Below are 16,268 nucleotides of genomic sequence, written 5' to 3' on the forward strand. Positions count from 1 at the left end.
AATTGTCCTATTATCTTAAAAAAGGTTGTGGAAACCCTTTTTCCAAGACAAGAAGATGAGCAAGAATACCGACTAACAGCAGACGCATCTTTTATTACAGATATACCTACTGTCGCGGAAACAGAGGTAAATACAGTCTTGGGTCGTTTTGGAAACACTAAAGCTCCAGGACTAGACGGAATACCAAACGGAGCTCTTATACTCGCACTGAAAGAAGATGCAAAACCCTTCGTGGAGACATATCAAAAGTGTTTTCGAGATGGTGTCTTCCCAAAAATCTGGAAACAGCAACGACTTGTCCTTTTGCCGAAACCTAATAAGACGCCGGGTGAACCAAGCTCGTATCGACCCCTCTGTATGATTGATAGATGGGCAAAATCTTAGAACGGCTTATTGCTGATCGTTTAGAGCAGCACGTTACTGAAAAAGAAGGTTTGTCCGACAACCAATATGGTTTCCGCAGGGGCGCTCGACAATTGATGCAATAAAAAAACTTACATCAATAGCGGAAAATGCCATTGAAAGAACACGATGGATGCATGGTACCAAGGAGTATTGCGCCGTCATAACATTGGACGTAAAAAATGCTTTTAACTCTGCTTGTTGGTCCCACATTATGCAAGCTTTAGGGAACCTGGACATGCCACCATTTCTATTGCGTTTGATAAAAAGCTACCTGTCAGATAGAATACTACTTTATGACACAGACGAAGGAGTTAAGCAATATAGAGTAACTGGGGGAGTACCGCAAGGCTCTGTGCTGGGCCCTCTGTTGTGGAATGTGCTCTACGATGGAATCCTCCGCATCCCTATACCAAAAGCAGCCCAATTAATCGGATACGCGGACGACATTGCGTTGGCAATAGTTGCAAAAGAGCTTCAACAAACCAAGACTATATGTAGTGCGACTGTTCACAAACTAAAAAACTGGCTTACATCGTCAAACCTACAGCTTGCGGGCCAAAAAACTGAAGCAGTTTTGATTACAAGCAGGAAAAAAATTGAGAACATTACATTAAGCATTGACGGGCATAACATCAACACCCAACCGTACCTGAAATACTTGGGAGTCATGATTGATGCACGCTTAAACTTTAAAGTGCACATTGAAAAAGCTTGTGAGAAAGCAGCACGGGTAAACACGGCGCTATCTCGAATAATGGCTAACATAGGCGGGCCAAGCCAAAACAGAAGGCTACTACTGGCAAAAGTTACCCAATCCATTGTAATGTATGCTGCACCGGTATGGGGACAAGCGCTAAAATACGAAACATACGGCAAGAGTACAAAGTCTCTGTTTCGACTGAGCGCTATTAGAGTCGCAAGCGCTTTTCGCACTGTATCCCATGAAGCTATTGGGGTAATCTCTGGCTTAATGCCCCCAGATATAATGGCCCTGGAAAGTAAGAACATATATGACAAAAGCCGAAGCCTTGGCAGGTCGTTAATAGCTGAGGAGCGCAAAGAAATCAGATACGAGAGTCTATCTAAATGGCAAAGACGCTGGGATATAACAACCAAAGGGAGATGGACACACCGACTCATTAGTGATGTGCAGGCAATGTCGACTTTTATAGGACGGTAATGTCGACTTTTATAGGACGCAATTCCTGACAGGACATGGTTGTTTTAGAGAGTACCTCCATAAATATGGCCATGATGATGGAGTGATATGCTCATTTTGTGCCAAGGCTAATGAAAATGCGGAGCATATTTTCTTTCACTGCCAAAGATATAATAAAGAACGAGAGTTGTTGGAGAACCAAGTAGCAGAAAGAATAACACCGGACAATATTGTTCCACATATGCTACAATCTAAAGAAGTATGGGATGGTATCAAAAAATTGTCAGCGTTCGTACTCAATGATTTGAGACAAATGGAGAGAAGGCGAAAAAGCGAAAGCATAGCAATAGCTGAAATTCCATAGTAGTAGATGTAGTACCTTTTCCTGTAGTAGTAGATGTAATAACTTTTCCTGTAGTAGTAGATTTAGTAACGTATGGTGGTGCTGTAGGCCCACTTTCTAGATAAATTTATTTGGATGCAGGTAAACTGACGATACCAGACATAGAAACTTACGTTTCTGTGGTATGGACAGAGACATGGTGGGAGTACTGTTATGACAGGGGTGGCTCTCATCAGATGACCTAAACAGTGGGTTGGTAACAAGCAGATGCTACTTTCGACGTATTGCATCAGGACAATAACGGACATTGAGCTTAGTGCTCAAACCGCCTCCCGACGAATACTTAACGGTTTTACCGGGGGGATCGGTACTTTGACGGTAGGAGGTTTAGTTCGGGTTAAAGTCCCACACTGACGGGGTTAGGCTTTCGATGCTTCCTCCTCGTAAAAAAAAAAAAAAAAAAAAAAAAAAATGTTCCATTAGCATTAATATATGTGTAAAATATACAAATATTACATAACGACAATGCTATTTACATAAATTTTATTTCACTGGTACAAAAACCATATTAGGGAAAAGTGAAATTATTAAATTAGCCCCATATTAACCATTTTTGTAATAATATCTTAGCATTCAACAACAACAATTTGTAAATTTTTTATCAGTTATATAAAACTCTAAAACATAATAAATTGCACAACATTAAAGAGACAACTGCGAAAGTAAACCACATTATTTTTGTACACAAAGGAGAATGTTTGAAAAGCGATAACATAATCCGAATTATAGTAACAAACACTTTTGAATATGTAACGCAGAAAATCACTACGCGAAAAAAGTTAAATTCAAGTTAGACACATCTTGTTTGTAATGCACATTGAATGTGAGGCTGCGATAGAGCTCGTTGTCCATTGATGGACGCTCATCCATACAGGAGTACAGCGCTTGATGTATCTGGCCCAAAAACTGTGAGAGAAAGAACGTAGCGAATGGCACGTCCACAACAATGCCTTCATACACCGCTTTGACCAACATTCGTCCCACAAATTCGAACATTCACTTAAAGCTTAGATGACACAAACATCTAAAAAGGCACATTTTCACTTTCAAATTCACATTCAGGCATTAACATATTTACCTCTTAGCAGCGGCAACGAGGTGATTAACGATATCCTTCCAGTTGGCGATATTCCAGATAGCTTCAACATGGGATGGTCTGCTCCTTTTCAGCATTCAAAATGGTCACATATGTTGATGATGCCTATAACACACAGAATTAATTATGAAATTCATAAATCGCAAAATTGTACTAATTATATATAATTATATATTTTACAATCTTACCTTTATATTTTCGCGTGCAATTCGCCCACTTGTTGCTGGTAGAATATTTTGCGAAATGTTCGATAAGCAGAGTTGCATGCTTACGAATAGTCAGATCATAATGCTTCGCTTGAGATGACTACTTGGGGACGGCGCTAATTCTGCCGAATATTTTTTTATTGATGGTGTTGAAATTGCACAATTGATAATTTTTGCTAAACTGAACATATACGTATATATTTTTTTTAAGATTTAATTCTTTCTAGACCTTTTTCAATCACAAATGTTCAATATTCATATCTACATTACTAGTGCAAAGTTAAAAATTCACACTTTATAATAAACTCACCTTTAATAAAAATACAAATTTAATTAAAATATTACATTTCGCCCTCGTTCAATGATGATCCAAATGCGAGAACCATAATTCTGATGGCGCTCTTTCTTTACCGTGGTCCAAGGCTTACTTATGGGTGGCCCATTCACTAAATTGCCGTCACTGGTAACCCGTACATGTGGACTTTTTTTTCACACGCAAAACCGAAATGCCAACAAATTACCACTAAACACTTTTGGAATTAATATAAAGCCCGATCTGAAATTTTTTTAGCGCGACGGTTTTTTCCTTGGGCAGAGGAACGTCAAGTCCGAACACTACGAAGTTTTTTTTTTCACTCACACTATTTGTCACTTATTATTATTTTTTTTTTGACGAATTCAGTTTCGAATTTTTTACACACGTTCGACACAAAAAAAAAAAAAACCAGGACCCGACCCGCCGTCTACACGTGTCAAAAGGAAATGGGTCGAAGTCAGCCATTAAGGAAATTAGGGTTTAAAAAACAAAGACAAAAATACCCTACAGGAATGCTATAAATGGGTTCGACATTCCAGGAATAGTTTGCGTAAAGTAACGCAAACTGTTAGTTTTTCTAACATCATGCACTTATGTATGCAAATGCTACACAAAATTATACTTATATATACATATAATTTCTTTTGCTTATCATTTTGTTCTTATTATAGACTAAATATAATAAGAACAAAAGGAAAAAAAATATATCACCACACCACGGCAGGACACCTTGTACTTGGTTACGATCCACACATAGCCAAGACACGATCCTAATATGCGGCGAATATTGCAAAACCATTAGTATGTACCCACCCCCTCGCGGTGAACATATTAAAATCACATTAATTTGCGATTGTATCCAATTAAGTACATTTTTATTTTTTTGGGTGGCAGGGTGTCTCATAGGGCTATGAAAATTCCTCATAGCCAAATAACAAAAAAACTAAAATGCCTTGTGCATATTTAGTTAACAAAAATATATATTATTTTATTTTTTCTTCTCCTTCGCTGTGATCTGCACTGCACTGACCAGCCAAATGCACCACCACCAATACAATCCACAAAAGTTAATTAAGCAACTATTTATAAAGCCGTGTACACACTACACATTTTCGGTAAAAAAAAAACCAAAAAAAAAAGCTGGAAAATTAAATTCAAAATCCTTTTGTTTGTAAAAAACAAAAAAAAACAAAACGCAAAGGACTGAGTCAAGAGCGGAAACTAGGCCTTTCCGCCTAGACAAGCAGAGCAGAAACTAGGCCTTTCCGCCTAAACAAGCAGAGCGGAAACTAGGCCTTTCCGCCTGAACAAGCAGAGCGGAAACAAGGTCTTTCCGCCTCAATGAAGATAGGGGATTGGAGACGAGGCCTCTCGACCCCAGCTGTAGCATGAACGGTGTCGTGCGCGTGGATCGGAAACCAGGCCTTTTCGACCACGTGCGCAACCAACGATAATGCGTCAAAATAAAAGGACGGGCGACAATACACTGGCGACTAGGCCTCGCCAGGTATCACGGCCCTAAATGATTTGTACATAACGAATCAATAAATCTATAATATAATAAATTTTACTTCTTTTTTGTGTGCAATAAATATCCACGTATGTAAGTTAACACATTAAACGTTGAAAACATATCATGTATCATATTGTGAACATATCACAAAGTTGCGTCTCACGGGTAAACGACACCACACGCGCAAGACTAAAGCGCCGACCGTGCATTTCCCAAACTTGCGAATTTTCCCAGCACATGCTGATGCAACGTGACCTGGCCAAATTCTAGTTGTAATATAGAAGTAAGAATATTTTGTAAATTCAGTTTTTAAGTGAACAATAAACAGAAAAGACGTGGACTCCTGTCCACGCAATAATTTTTAAAAACTCAAATAATTAAATGAAAATTTAACTGGCGCCCGAGCAGGGACCGGTTTAAATTCCGCGTTTAGTATTAAAACCGAAAATTAACACGAGTGAAAAGCTAGTAGTATACCGTGACGTTAAATCGAAAATTTATACGCAAAAATACTAATAGTGACACGTTTAATTAGGTGAAATATACCTTTTTGATTACGGCCAGCCACCTAAAAAGAAATTAGCTGCAGTGCCGCCTTCAAAAACAAAAAGCGGAACCGGTCATCAGGAGCAGAGAACGAGGCCCCTAAGTAACTGCAGGACTGCAGAGGAAAAGGACGGCAGCGAATGCCAAGCCGCTCTGCCCGCACCACAGGACTCACAAACAAAAAGGAGATGTTGCTGACCCCGATTATACTAATATCGTAAGCAATAAAGTTAAGATTATATACTAAATATACTTTAAAAATATTTACTTACTTACTTTAAAAATAAAATAAAAGAAAGGAAAAGTGTTAAACATTAAGAAAAATTTTTATTGAAAAGGATGAAAAATAATTAAATTGATTAGAAAAAAGGGTTATAGTGATTAAGTGAGGAAAAAATTTGTGTATTAAATGGATTAACTTAACCTTTGAAATTAAGTTTTAAAAATAAAGAAATTAATTGAATTGAAATATAATAAGGATAAGAATAATAAAGCGATAACAAATTGTAAAACCATAACAAAATATAACAAAGTTGAGGCACTTAAGAGATCCTCAAACTTATAACACAACCCTAATTCCGCGAATCCTTATACGGACCCTCCGGAGTATAAAGGGCCCTCTTCCCAGAAGAGGTTACATAAATATCAAATAATAACAAAACCTATTGAATAATTTCTAGGATTTAAAACAAGCTAAACAAATTTTTAAACAATCAAGGAAAATTTTATATAGGAAAAAAAAAAATAATAATAAAAATTTAAAAATGATTAGATCAAGCATCCTTGGAAACCCATCTTCCCAAACACCCCCTCCATCTGCTTCTAATACGGACAGACCAGCTTCGAGCGGCAATCCTGAGTTAGAGCAATTAATCACTTCCATTGTGACTAGGGTAATTAGGGAAGAAGGACGACTAAACCCAAATTCTGAATTAAGAAATGCCACGGACGAGACGATAAGACCAGAACATCGCGGACAACTTTCCGACTTAGATAAAATACCGGACATAGTCCGTAGCCTGCGAGAATTTAATGGGAATCCAGGAGAATTCAGCTCCTGGAAGAAAAGTGTAGAAAGGGTTTTGAAAATCTACGAATCCCTTAGAGGTACCCCAAAATACTACGGAATCCTGTCCGTTGTGCGGAACAAAATTGTTGGTAATGCCGACATCGCATTGGAGTCGTACAGCACTCCCCTAGACTGGAAGGCAATATCCAGATGCCTTACTCTACATTATGCTGACAAAAGAGATATCACAACTCTTGAATGTCAACTGACGTCCCTAATTCAAGGAAACGGGACTATACAAGAATTCTACCAAAACGTTTACATTCACTTATCCCTCATTCTCAATAAGTTGAGTAGCCTCGAAATGAGCCAAGAATCCTTGACACTGCTGACGCAGACTTACAGGCATAAAGCCTTAGATACTTTTATACGAGGACTCAAAGGAGACCTCCCTAGACTCCTGGGAATGAAAGAACCCGAGGATCTTCCTCAGGCACTACACTTGTGTCTTAAATTGGAAAACCAAGTTGCTCGCAGCAGCTACGTATTCACCCAACCAAGCGCTATGCGAAGGTTTAATGTAAACCCACCACCACTTCCACCAAGGAGACACCTTGGCAAACCCCAGCCATTCTTCCCACAACTCGCATACATTCCAGGACCACGTGCACAGCCACAATACCAACAACCTCCTCAATATTACCAACAACCACCCAGAAACTATCAACAGACTCCCCAACAAAACCGAATTTTTCAACAACCTTGGCAAAACAACCGTCAAGCGCAGCCATTCAGACCAGTTGCTCCGAAGCCACAACCCCGTCCAGAGCCAATGGACATCGACCGTTCTATCCATAGTAGGAACGTGAACTATATAAATAAACCTACTTTTAACAGACCAACTGAGAAAAGGCCATCAAACTTTTCTCACCAAGTACCCCTCAAACAACAGAGGAACTTCCATATCAGAGCAGGAGTAGAAGAACCGAAATGCACCTTAGACGACCAGAAATATAGGACAGAATATACTTCAGACTTTGACGAATACCATATGACTGACACATCATACGACCAACAACCTCAGGAATATTTTGAAGACCGTGAAGACTATATTGAGGTAAATTTTTTAGGATGAAGAGTTTTTCGTTACCCTACATCGAATTTAAAACGAAGAACGGCGATTTTTTAAAAATTTTAATAGACACGGGATCAAGTAAAAATTATATCCAACCGCAGCTCGTAGCAAAACCCATCCCCAACGAAAAACCCTTTTTCGCAAATTCGATAGCAGGCCAAATTGAAATAACTCACAATACAATTATTAACATGTTCGGAAACTCAAACCTGAAATTTTTTATTTTACCCGGTTTGAAGTCATTTGATGGTATTATCGGCAACGATAGCCTCAAAAAACTTCACGCGACCATTAATGTTCATGATGACATCATTAAATTCGGCAATGGCAAAGAAGTCAAAATTAAGCAAATGCTTTCCCCTACAGTAAACAAAATCGACGTTAGAACCGAACATATGACACCTTCCCAGAAACTTAAAATGCAGCAATTTACACAAAGGTACAAACAGCTATTTACCGACCCAAATGAAAAGTTAACTTACACTACAACAGTAATAGGTGAGATACGAACTTCTTCAGACACCCCTGTATATACAAAATACTATCCGTATCCCGTAGGAATGAGAGAATTTGTCAACAATGAAATTCAAACACTATTAGAAGATGGTATAATAAGGCCATCGCGTTCCCCGTACAATTCTCCTGTATGGGTAGTTCCAAAGAAATTAGACGCATCCGGACAAAAAAAATTTAGACTCGTAATTGACTATAGAAAATTAAACCACGTAACTATTACTGACAGATACCCAATACCAGAAATAAACGAAATTATTGCGCAATTAGGAAATAATAAATATTTCTCCGTATTAGATCTCAAAAGCGGATTCCATCAAATTCCTTTAAAGAAATCCGATATTGAGAAAACAGCCTTTTCTGTCAATAATGGCAAATATGAGTTTACACGACTCCCGTTCGGGCTGAAAAATGCGCCCTCCATTTTCCAGCGAGCCTTAGATGATATTCTAAGGGAACACATTGGGAAAATTTGTTATGTCTATATTGATGACATAATAGTGTTCGGCGAAAATGAAGAAACGCACGTCCAAAATATCGAAAAAGTCTTTCACACTCTCGAAAATGCTAATATGAAAGTGCAGTTGGACAAATGCGAATTTTTTCGAAAAGAAGTCGATTTTCTAGGCTTCGTCATTTCACCAAACGGTATAAAAACAAATCCTTCTAAAGTGGAAGCAATCCGAAATTTCCCATGTCCGAAAAATTTGAAAGATTTAAGATCTTTCCTTGGACTTTCCGGCTACTACCCCCGCTTCATCAAGGATTACGCTAAACTAGCGAAACCCCTGACTTCGCTCTTAAGAGGGGAGGATGGACGCGTGTCCAAAAACGCATCTAAAAAAAAGGAAATTAAATTTGATAGCAGGACTTTCACCTCACGACTGACGCATCTAACTACGCATTAGGAGCTGTTCTCGAACAGTCAGGAAAACCCATTTCATACATTTCACGATCACTAAATAAAGCCGAAGAGAATTATGCCGCAAACGAAAAAGAAATGCTGGCAATAATATGGGCAATTAATACGTTTAGAAATTACTTATACGGTTCACCAAAAGTGGTAATCTTTACGGATCATCAACCATTGACGTTTGCGTTAAGTAATAAAAACAACAACGCAAAAATGAAAAGGTGGAAATGTATCCTTGAGGAATATAACTATGAACTAAAGTATAAACCAGGAAAAACCAACGTAGTTGCCGACGCACTCTCCAGGCCTCCAAAAACAGGATGTAATAATGCCCTCTCAACAGTTACTTGCCATAGTAGCGACAGTTCATCCCATGACCGAATTCCTAGTGTCGAAGTACCCGTTAACGTATTTAAAAATCAAATTATTTTAAATATAGGTCCAACGTCTACATACCAGTTTAAAATAGTTTTCCCGACGTACCACAGGCACATAATAGAATAAACGAGTTATGATACCACAAAACTTATAAACCTCCTGAAAAGATATTTAAATCCTACCGTGATAAACTGCATAAAAACAGATGAATCAATCATGGGCAAAATTCAAAATATTTATCCAATTCACTTTAGAAACTAATATACAAAATCAGATTCACCCAAATCCAAGTACAGGACATCATTAATGATCAAGAGCAACAGGAAATCATAATAAAAACTCATCGAAGAGCACACAGAAATAGCTGTGAAAATAAAATTCAAATTTTAGATAACTACTTTTTCCCGTCTATGTCGAAAAAAAATAAAAAATATAATACGAGAATGCTCAATATGCAATGAAAATAAATATGACCGGCATCCCAATAATCCCGAGTTAAAGAAAACCCCGATACCTGAATATCCAGGACATATTCTTCATATCGACATTTACATAACCGAAAGAAATCTAGTTCTTACCGCAATAGATAAGTTCTCTAAGTACGTTCAAACTAGGATAATAAATTCAAAAGCAGTTGAAGACATAAAAGAGCCCCTTCGCGAATTACTATTTCTATTTGGTGTCCCAAAAGCAATAGTAATTGACAACGAGCAATCCCTTAATTCCGCATCAACAAGTTTCATGATAGAGGACACTCTCAATATTCAAGTCTATAAAACTCCGCCATATAAAAGTTCTGTCAATGGACAAATCGAACGTTTCCACTCCACACTTACAGAAATAATTAGATGTCTGAAAGTTGAACGACATTTCTCATCATTCCCCGAACTTTTAGACAGAGCAGTTTACGAATACAATTACACGGTACATTCAACGACAGGAAAAAGACCCATAGAAGTATTTTTCGGACGAAATGTTACCACAGACCCAACACAGTTTGAGCGCGCAAGACAGGAAAACATTGATAAACTTAAAGAAAAACAGACTAAGGACTTAATCCAACACAATAAAAAAAGGAAATCAATAAAAACTTATATGCAAGGAGACATTGTATTTATTAAAATTGACAAAAGATTAGGATCAAAGATATCTCCAAAATACAAAAAGGAAACAGTCAAGGAAGACAGAAGCACAACAATACTGACCGAATCTGGAAGAATAGTACACAAAAGTAACATCAGAAGTTAGTCGTACTTGGTTCACATAAAACAAAAAACAAAAGATTATTTTTAATTATAAAAAAATATGAATTTATACCAAAGTTTTAACTCATACTAATTTAAATTCACATCTATCGAATTTAATTAATTTCAACAAAATTAAATTCCATTAAAATTTAAATTAATTAGTATAATGGATAATAGGAAAAAAATCGTTAAAAATGCCATAGGCTTTCGATCTTTAGATAATAAGAAAAAAATCGTTAAAAATGCCATAGGCTTTCGATCTTTAGGTAATAGGAAAAAATCGTTATAAAATGCCATAGGCCAACGATATAAATTTAAAAGGGATGATCTACCTTCCAATTACAGGATTCATCACCTCCGAATTACTAACGGCGAGGTGGAAATCTTGGACTACTCCAACTCCTACTTAGTGACCATTAACAATGGACTTGCCAAAATTCAGGATGGCACCTTTCGACTCATTCATCTGATTGACTTAAAAAAATACGAAATACTTTTGACGGACATTCATAACCACATAACCGAAAAACTACCAAAGGACAGTTTCCTTTATCCAATCCTTAAACATGAAACCAACCAAACCCTTGAAATCCTAGAAACCCTTAAACCAATAAGTAAATCCCGTAATCCAAGATCTATCAATTTACTAGGCACCGCGTGGAAGTATCTTGCAGGATCACCAGACCACGACGACCTAGAAATTATTAATAATAACCTTCTGAACTTAAATGAAAATAATAATAAACAAACAGTAATAAATGAACCGTTTAGTAAAAGGTTAAATAATATAATATAACTTCCATAACGAATTTAATTTCAAATGCTATAAAAAAAAGTAATAATATAATAGATGAGGTAGTAATAGATTTACAAAGCAAAATAAGACTAATTAAGGATGAATTAATAAATATCAAATACGCTATACAATGGGCAAAAGGAAACATTTTAAACACTGTAATATTAAACAAAAATGAAGTTAAAATTGCTTTAGATGAACTTAAAAAAGATGAAATGCCTTTTAACAACGCAGAGGAAGCGTTAGAATTTTCAAAAATAAATGTATTAAGTAAAGATATGATAATCGTTTATATGGTAAAAATACCACTCACAAAAAGTGAAACCTTTAGAAAATTATTTTAAGACCAGTAAAAAAACAAAACAATATTGTACTAAACATTGAATTTGAAGAAATTTTAAAAATTAAAAACGCAACATATGGCATCCGAAAGCCTTGCGAAAAATATAATGACATATCAATATGTAATAAAAATAATTTATTAGATTTAAGCAAAGATCAATGTATACCTAAATTATTAAGTAGTTTAAACTCTAGTTGTACAACGATGCCAGGTCACAAATTACCTAGTATAGAAGAAATTCAAACAGGCGTTATTCTGCTAAGCAACTTTAATGGACAAATAGAAATTAATGATGTTAACCAACAAATAAATGGAACACACATTATAAAATTCTACAATTCATCGATAAAAATTAATAACCGATTATATAGAAATTTTGCGTCGCAACCATTCGAAGCCATTCCCTCAATCATGCAGCTTTCACCAGCCGAAAGTAAGCACATAAATCTACTTTCATTAGAAACGTTGCAAGAACTACACATCAACAACATCCAGCGGATTGAATATTTGAGAAATACTACACTCTCTATTGGAACATTTACAATCGCTGTAGTCATAGCGCTAACAGTCATATCAATTATCCTTCTTAAACGTAAATCCATCAAGATTGAATACGTCGAGAAGAAGCAGGAAATTCCATCAGATATTGGTATAACAACCTTACCTCGTAATGGCAATATACCCCCAACTTTTATTAAATTCAATGACCTACCTTACTTTTAATGATCGAGGACGATCATTCTTAAGAGGGGGATAGTTAACACATTAAACGTTGAAAACATATCATGTATCATATTGTGAACATATCACAAAGTTGCGTCTCACGGGTAAACGACACCACACGCGCAAGACTAAAACGCCGACCGTGCATTTCCCAAACTTACGAATTTTCCCAGCACATGCTGATGCAACGTGACCTGGCCAAATTCTAGTTGTAATATAGAAGTAAGAATATTTTGTAAATTCAGTTTTTAAGTGAACAATAAACAGAAAAGATGTGGACTCCTGTCCACGCAATAATTTTTAAAAACTCAAATAAATAAATGAAAATTTAACTTGTATATAATGTTTATCGTTACAGCATTTTTTCAGACGTCACCAGCAGCCTCAGATGTCTCACCACAATATAGCGAGCGATGATTGCTTATCGCAAGGGGGCCGGCATGTTTAGGCCACACCCTAATATCTAATATAAATTTTTAGCCACCCTAATGGTAACTGCGCCTACCGTTCCGACTGTTGCTAACCACCGTTTCCAGTCGCTGCAACGTGAAGGCCGTTTACCCTGGCATTTCCCCGCCGAACAGTTAAAACGTTTACCGTGTAAAATTATTAATTATACTTAATATAATAATACATACATAATAATACGTAAGCAACGTATTTCTATTACATATATATTTCTATGTATATATCTATGTATATACACATATCCGAGCTAAGAGATGGGAATTTACTAATTTTAGTAAAGATCAACAACATAGTGAACAAATTTATATCGATCAAGCAACTTCCTGGTATTTGCAATGTAATGTTTATCTTTCACGATTACCTTAACTCAATCAAAGACATAATTTGCGCTCCTTGCCTTAATAACGTAAGTGAAGAATAAATCGTTCATGTAAGTGAAGAATAAAAATTGATAAGAACAAGGTGTGAAATCAGTTTACAAATTTATGAAGTACGTATGTAGATGAAAAGCAAGAAGAAAGCGGTGTTCTATTTCTTACCTTCTATTGGTATTACCTACCGGAAAAAATTGAGGTTTTTTGGTACACCACCAAAGTACGACCCTACTACCCGAACCCTATGCTGGGCAAAAGCTGCCAGCTATCAAAACTGCTCACTCCGTGAAGCCTTACAAATATATAATATAAAGAACAAATTCCACCAAACCATAATGAAAACTCAATTGCATTTGCTAAAAAAAAAACAAATTCACTAATAAAACAAAATGCTCGAGGGAATCTGTTATCCCTGGAGGGCGCGTTCCCAGGTGGAACGCCTCCCAGATATGGGGGTTAGGAGGACATCTCCCGCGAACCACACAGGTCGTAGATGTAAACTTCGTTAAAAAACTTCCTCAATCCAAGATGTAATGCGACCTGTGCCTATTGGGTGGGTTTTTCAGCCAGGGTACAAAATTAGGCTGTCTTCTAACGGAGCCCTCCTGACACTAGGCCGCCTTAGGTTATAACGGTGACCTTACCATGGTATGGGGCACTGCCATGGCTGACCAATTATTTCCCCGATATCCTCTTTGGTCACCGCACATGGCGACAGATGGAGCTCCTGGCTTCCAGCAAAGAAACAGTTGATGAGAAAACTGTGGGCCACAGCACGCCATCAATCTTAAATCAACCATCTACATCCGCTGATGCCAAGGGGCAAAATCGTCAAAACGTTAAAAAAGGCCCTTCTAGGTATATGCTTTACAAGAGGTCTCTGGCTATTCTCGGCAGAATAAGCTAAAATGAGGCCGAAGGGAAAACTCATCCAAGCGACGCGGCCGATAAGGCAAGGTGCCAAAAGTGGTCGATGAGTATCTGGCGTTCCAGGCCACCCAGAAGGCAGAACCCCTGAAACGCAATCGTTCGCAGGACGAAAGCGACAAACCTACGAAGAAGCACAAAGTGTCAGTTCACACCGCTTCAATACCAAAACCAGCCAAACGCGCATTCAATGAGGTGGCACCGGATCACCTGCAAACAGTGTTGATTGATAAAATAACTAACCGCGGTAAACGTGAATTGGAGAAGTGGTCCGATTTTGAGGCACGGCTGTCTCGCATTGTCGTCGATCACGTTATGGCAAACCCGGAGGGTCAAGTGCCAGGATTTGACCCAATCGAAGTGGTCCGCGGATACAGGAAGATCAAGTGCGATGATCAACTCTCTCTTAATTTCCTACAAACAGTTGTGGGCAAGATCCAGAACAACTGGGAAGGTTTGAGGCTCAAACTAATTCCGGCCAGTGAAATCCCTCGACGGCCGAGGGCTCGCATCTGGATACCGAACATGGAATTCGAAGCTAAGCAGCTAATCCCATACTTGCAAGCAACCAACCGCACTGTTCCGATGGATGACTGGAGCATCTTCAAAGCAGAGGCTCCGCAAAAGAGTGTGTCTTTCCCTTTCCAAATATCGGAGGAGAGCATCGAGCCACTGGGAAAAGTGGACAATAAACTTCGTGAGGAAAACGCAAATGAAGATATTCCGCTCTGCAAATCCGGAGGATGAGCAGGACGCGGCTGACGGCGCCAACGAGTTGCTCACGGGTATGCAACTTGACGACGCCGCTTCTTTCACGATGGCGTTAACGAGCAGCACCCGGGAGTGCAATTTGCCGACGCCGTCGAATTGTAAAACGACGAGCAGCATTGGTCTCAAGGTTTTCCAAATAAACCTGCAACACTTGCGGACGGCAACGGACAACCTAACCATTCTCCTGGCGGATCAGAACGTCGACATCGCGTTAGCCCAGGAACCCTGGGCGCGGAGCACCAAGGTGAAGGGGTTTACTGAAAACAACCATAACCTCTTCTACAAACGGACTGCAGGTAACCCCAATCGTGTATTGTAGCTAAGAAACATTTGAACATATTCTTAATCCCATCATATTGTTTACAGTATAGGGCAGCTGTGGGGGTGGAAGACGCTGACGGTGTCGGCATCACACTGGCTTCCACCCGGCCAGCACCACCTGAGGAGGCTCATCGGCTTGTGCCTGAAGCTAGAAACAAAAACTTGCTACTCGGATGCGATGCCAACGCAAGGCACTCTCTATGGGCAGCTCGGAGGCGAACGAATGAGGTGAGTATTTACGATTTTTTTACTAATACTAACCTGACGAGCACCCTGAGGAGCATGTAACAGAGGTAAAACCCCCAGTTTCACCTTTTCTGGTACGGAGTACTTTAGGGGATGGGCGGAAGTGATTGATGTTACTTTATTGTCCGAAAACAGTTCAGTAAGGGTAGACAAATGGAGGGTTTCCAACAAAACTTCTTTATCGGATCACAGCTTGATCCTTTACGAGCCGGATCTGAGGGTGGATACACCCTTCCCGTATCGAAACCCACTAAGAACTAATTGGAAAAAGTTTAAAAATGTGGTGAATAATTGGTTGAGAAGAATTCCGATCAGCCAAATCATTCTTACGGAAAACCTTGAGAGTAAGGTTACAACATTGGAGAAGACATTCAGAAGGGCCTACAAAACCTCGTGTCCAATTAAATAAAGCAAAAAATCTTATCTTCCCTAGTGGAGCAATGAGGTCTCGAAATTAAGG

At 38.3% G+C, this 16,268-nt stretch overlaps 1 protein-coding gene across 1 annotated transcript; it reads left to right on the forward strand.

Annotated features, from left to right (window-relative positions):
- Window positions 1-7,704: 7,704 nt before the first annotated feature.
- Window positions 7,705-15,217, forward strand: LOC128869729 (uncharacterized). Its single transcript, XM_054112332.1, has 2 exons — window positions 7,705-7,770; window positions 14,579-15,217. The coding sequence occupies exons 1-2, from the start codon at window positions 7,705-7,707 to the stop codon at window positions 15,215-15,217; spliced, it is 705 nt and encodes a 234-aa protein (XP_053968307.1).
- The last annotated feature ends 1,051 nt before the right edge of the window (window positions 15,218-16,268 follow it).

This window comes from Anastrepha ludens, chromosome X (genome assembly GCF_028408465.1).
Source record: "Anastrepha ludens isolate Willacy chromosome X, idAnaLude1.1, whole genome shotgun sequence".
Taxonomy (NCBI): domain Eukaryota; kingdom Metazoa; phylum Arthropoda; class Insecta; order Diptera; family Tephritidae; genus Anastrepha; species Anastrepha ludens.

Coding starts and splice junctions, on each gene's coding strand:
- LOC128869729 (XM_054112332.1), top strand. CDS start 7,705: ATGACTGACACATCATACGACCAACAACCTCAGGAATATTTTGAAGAC. Junction 7,771..14,578: donor ACCGTGAAGACTATATTGAG/GTAAATTTTTTA, acceptor AATCGTTCGCAG/GACGAAAGCGACAAACCTAC.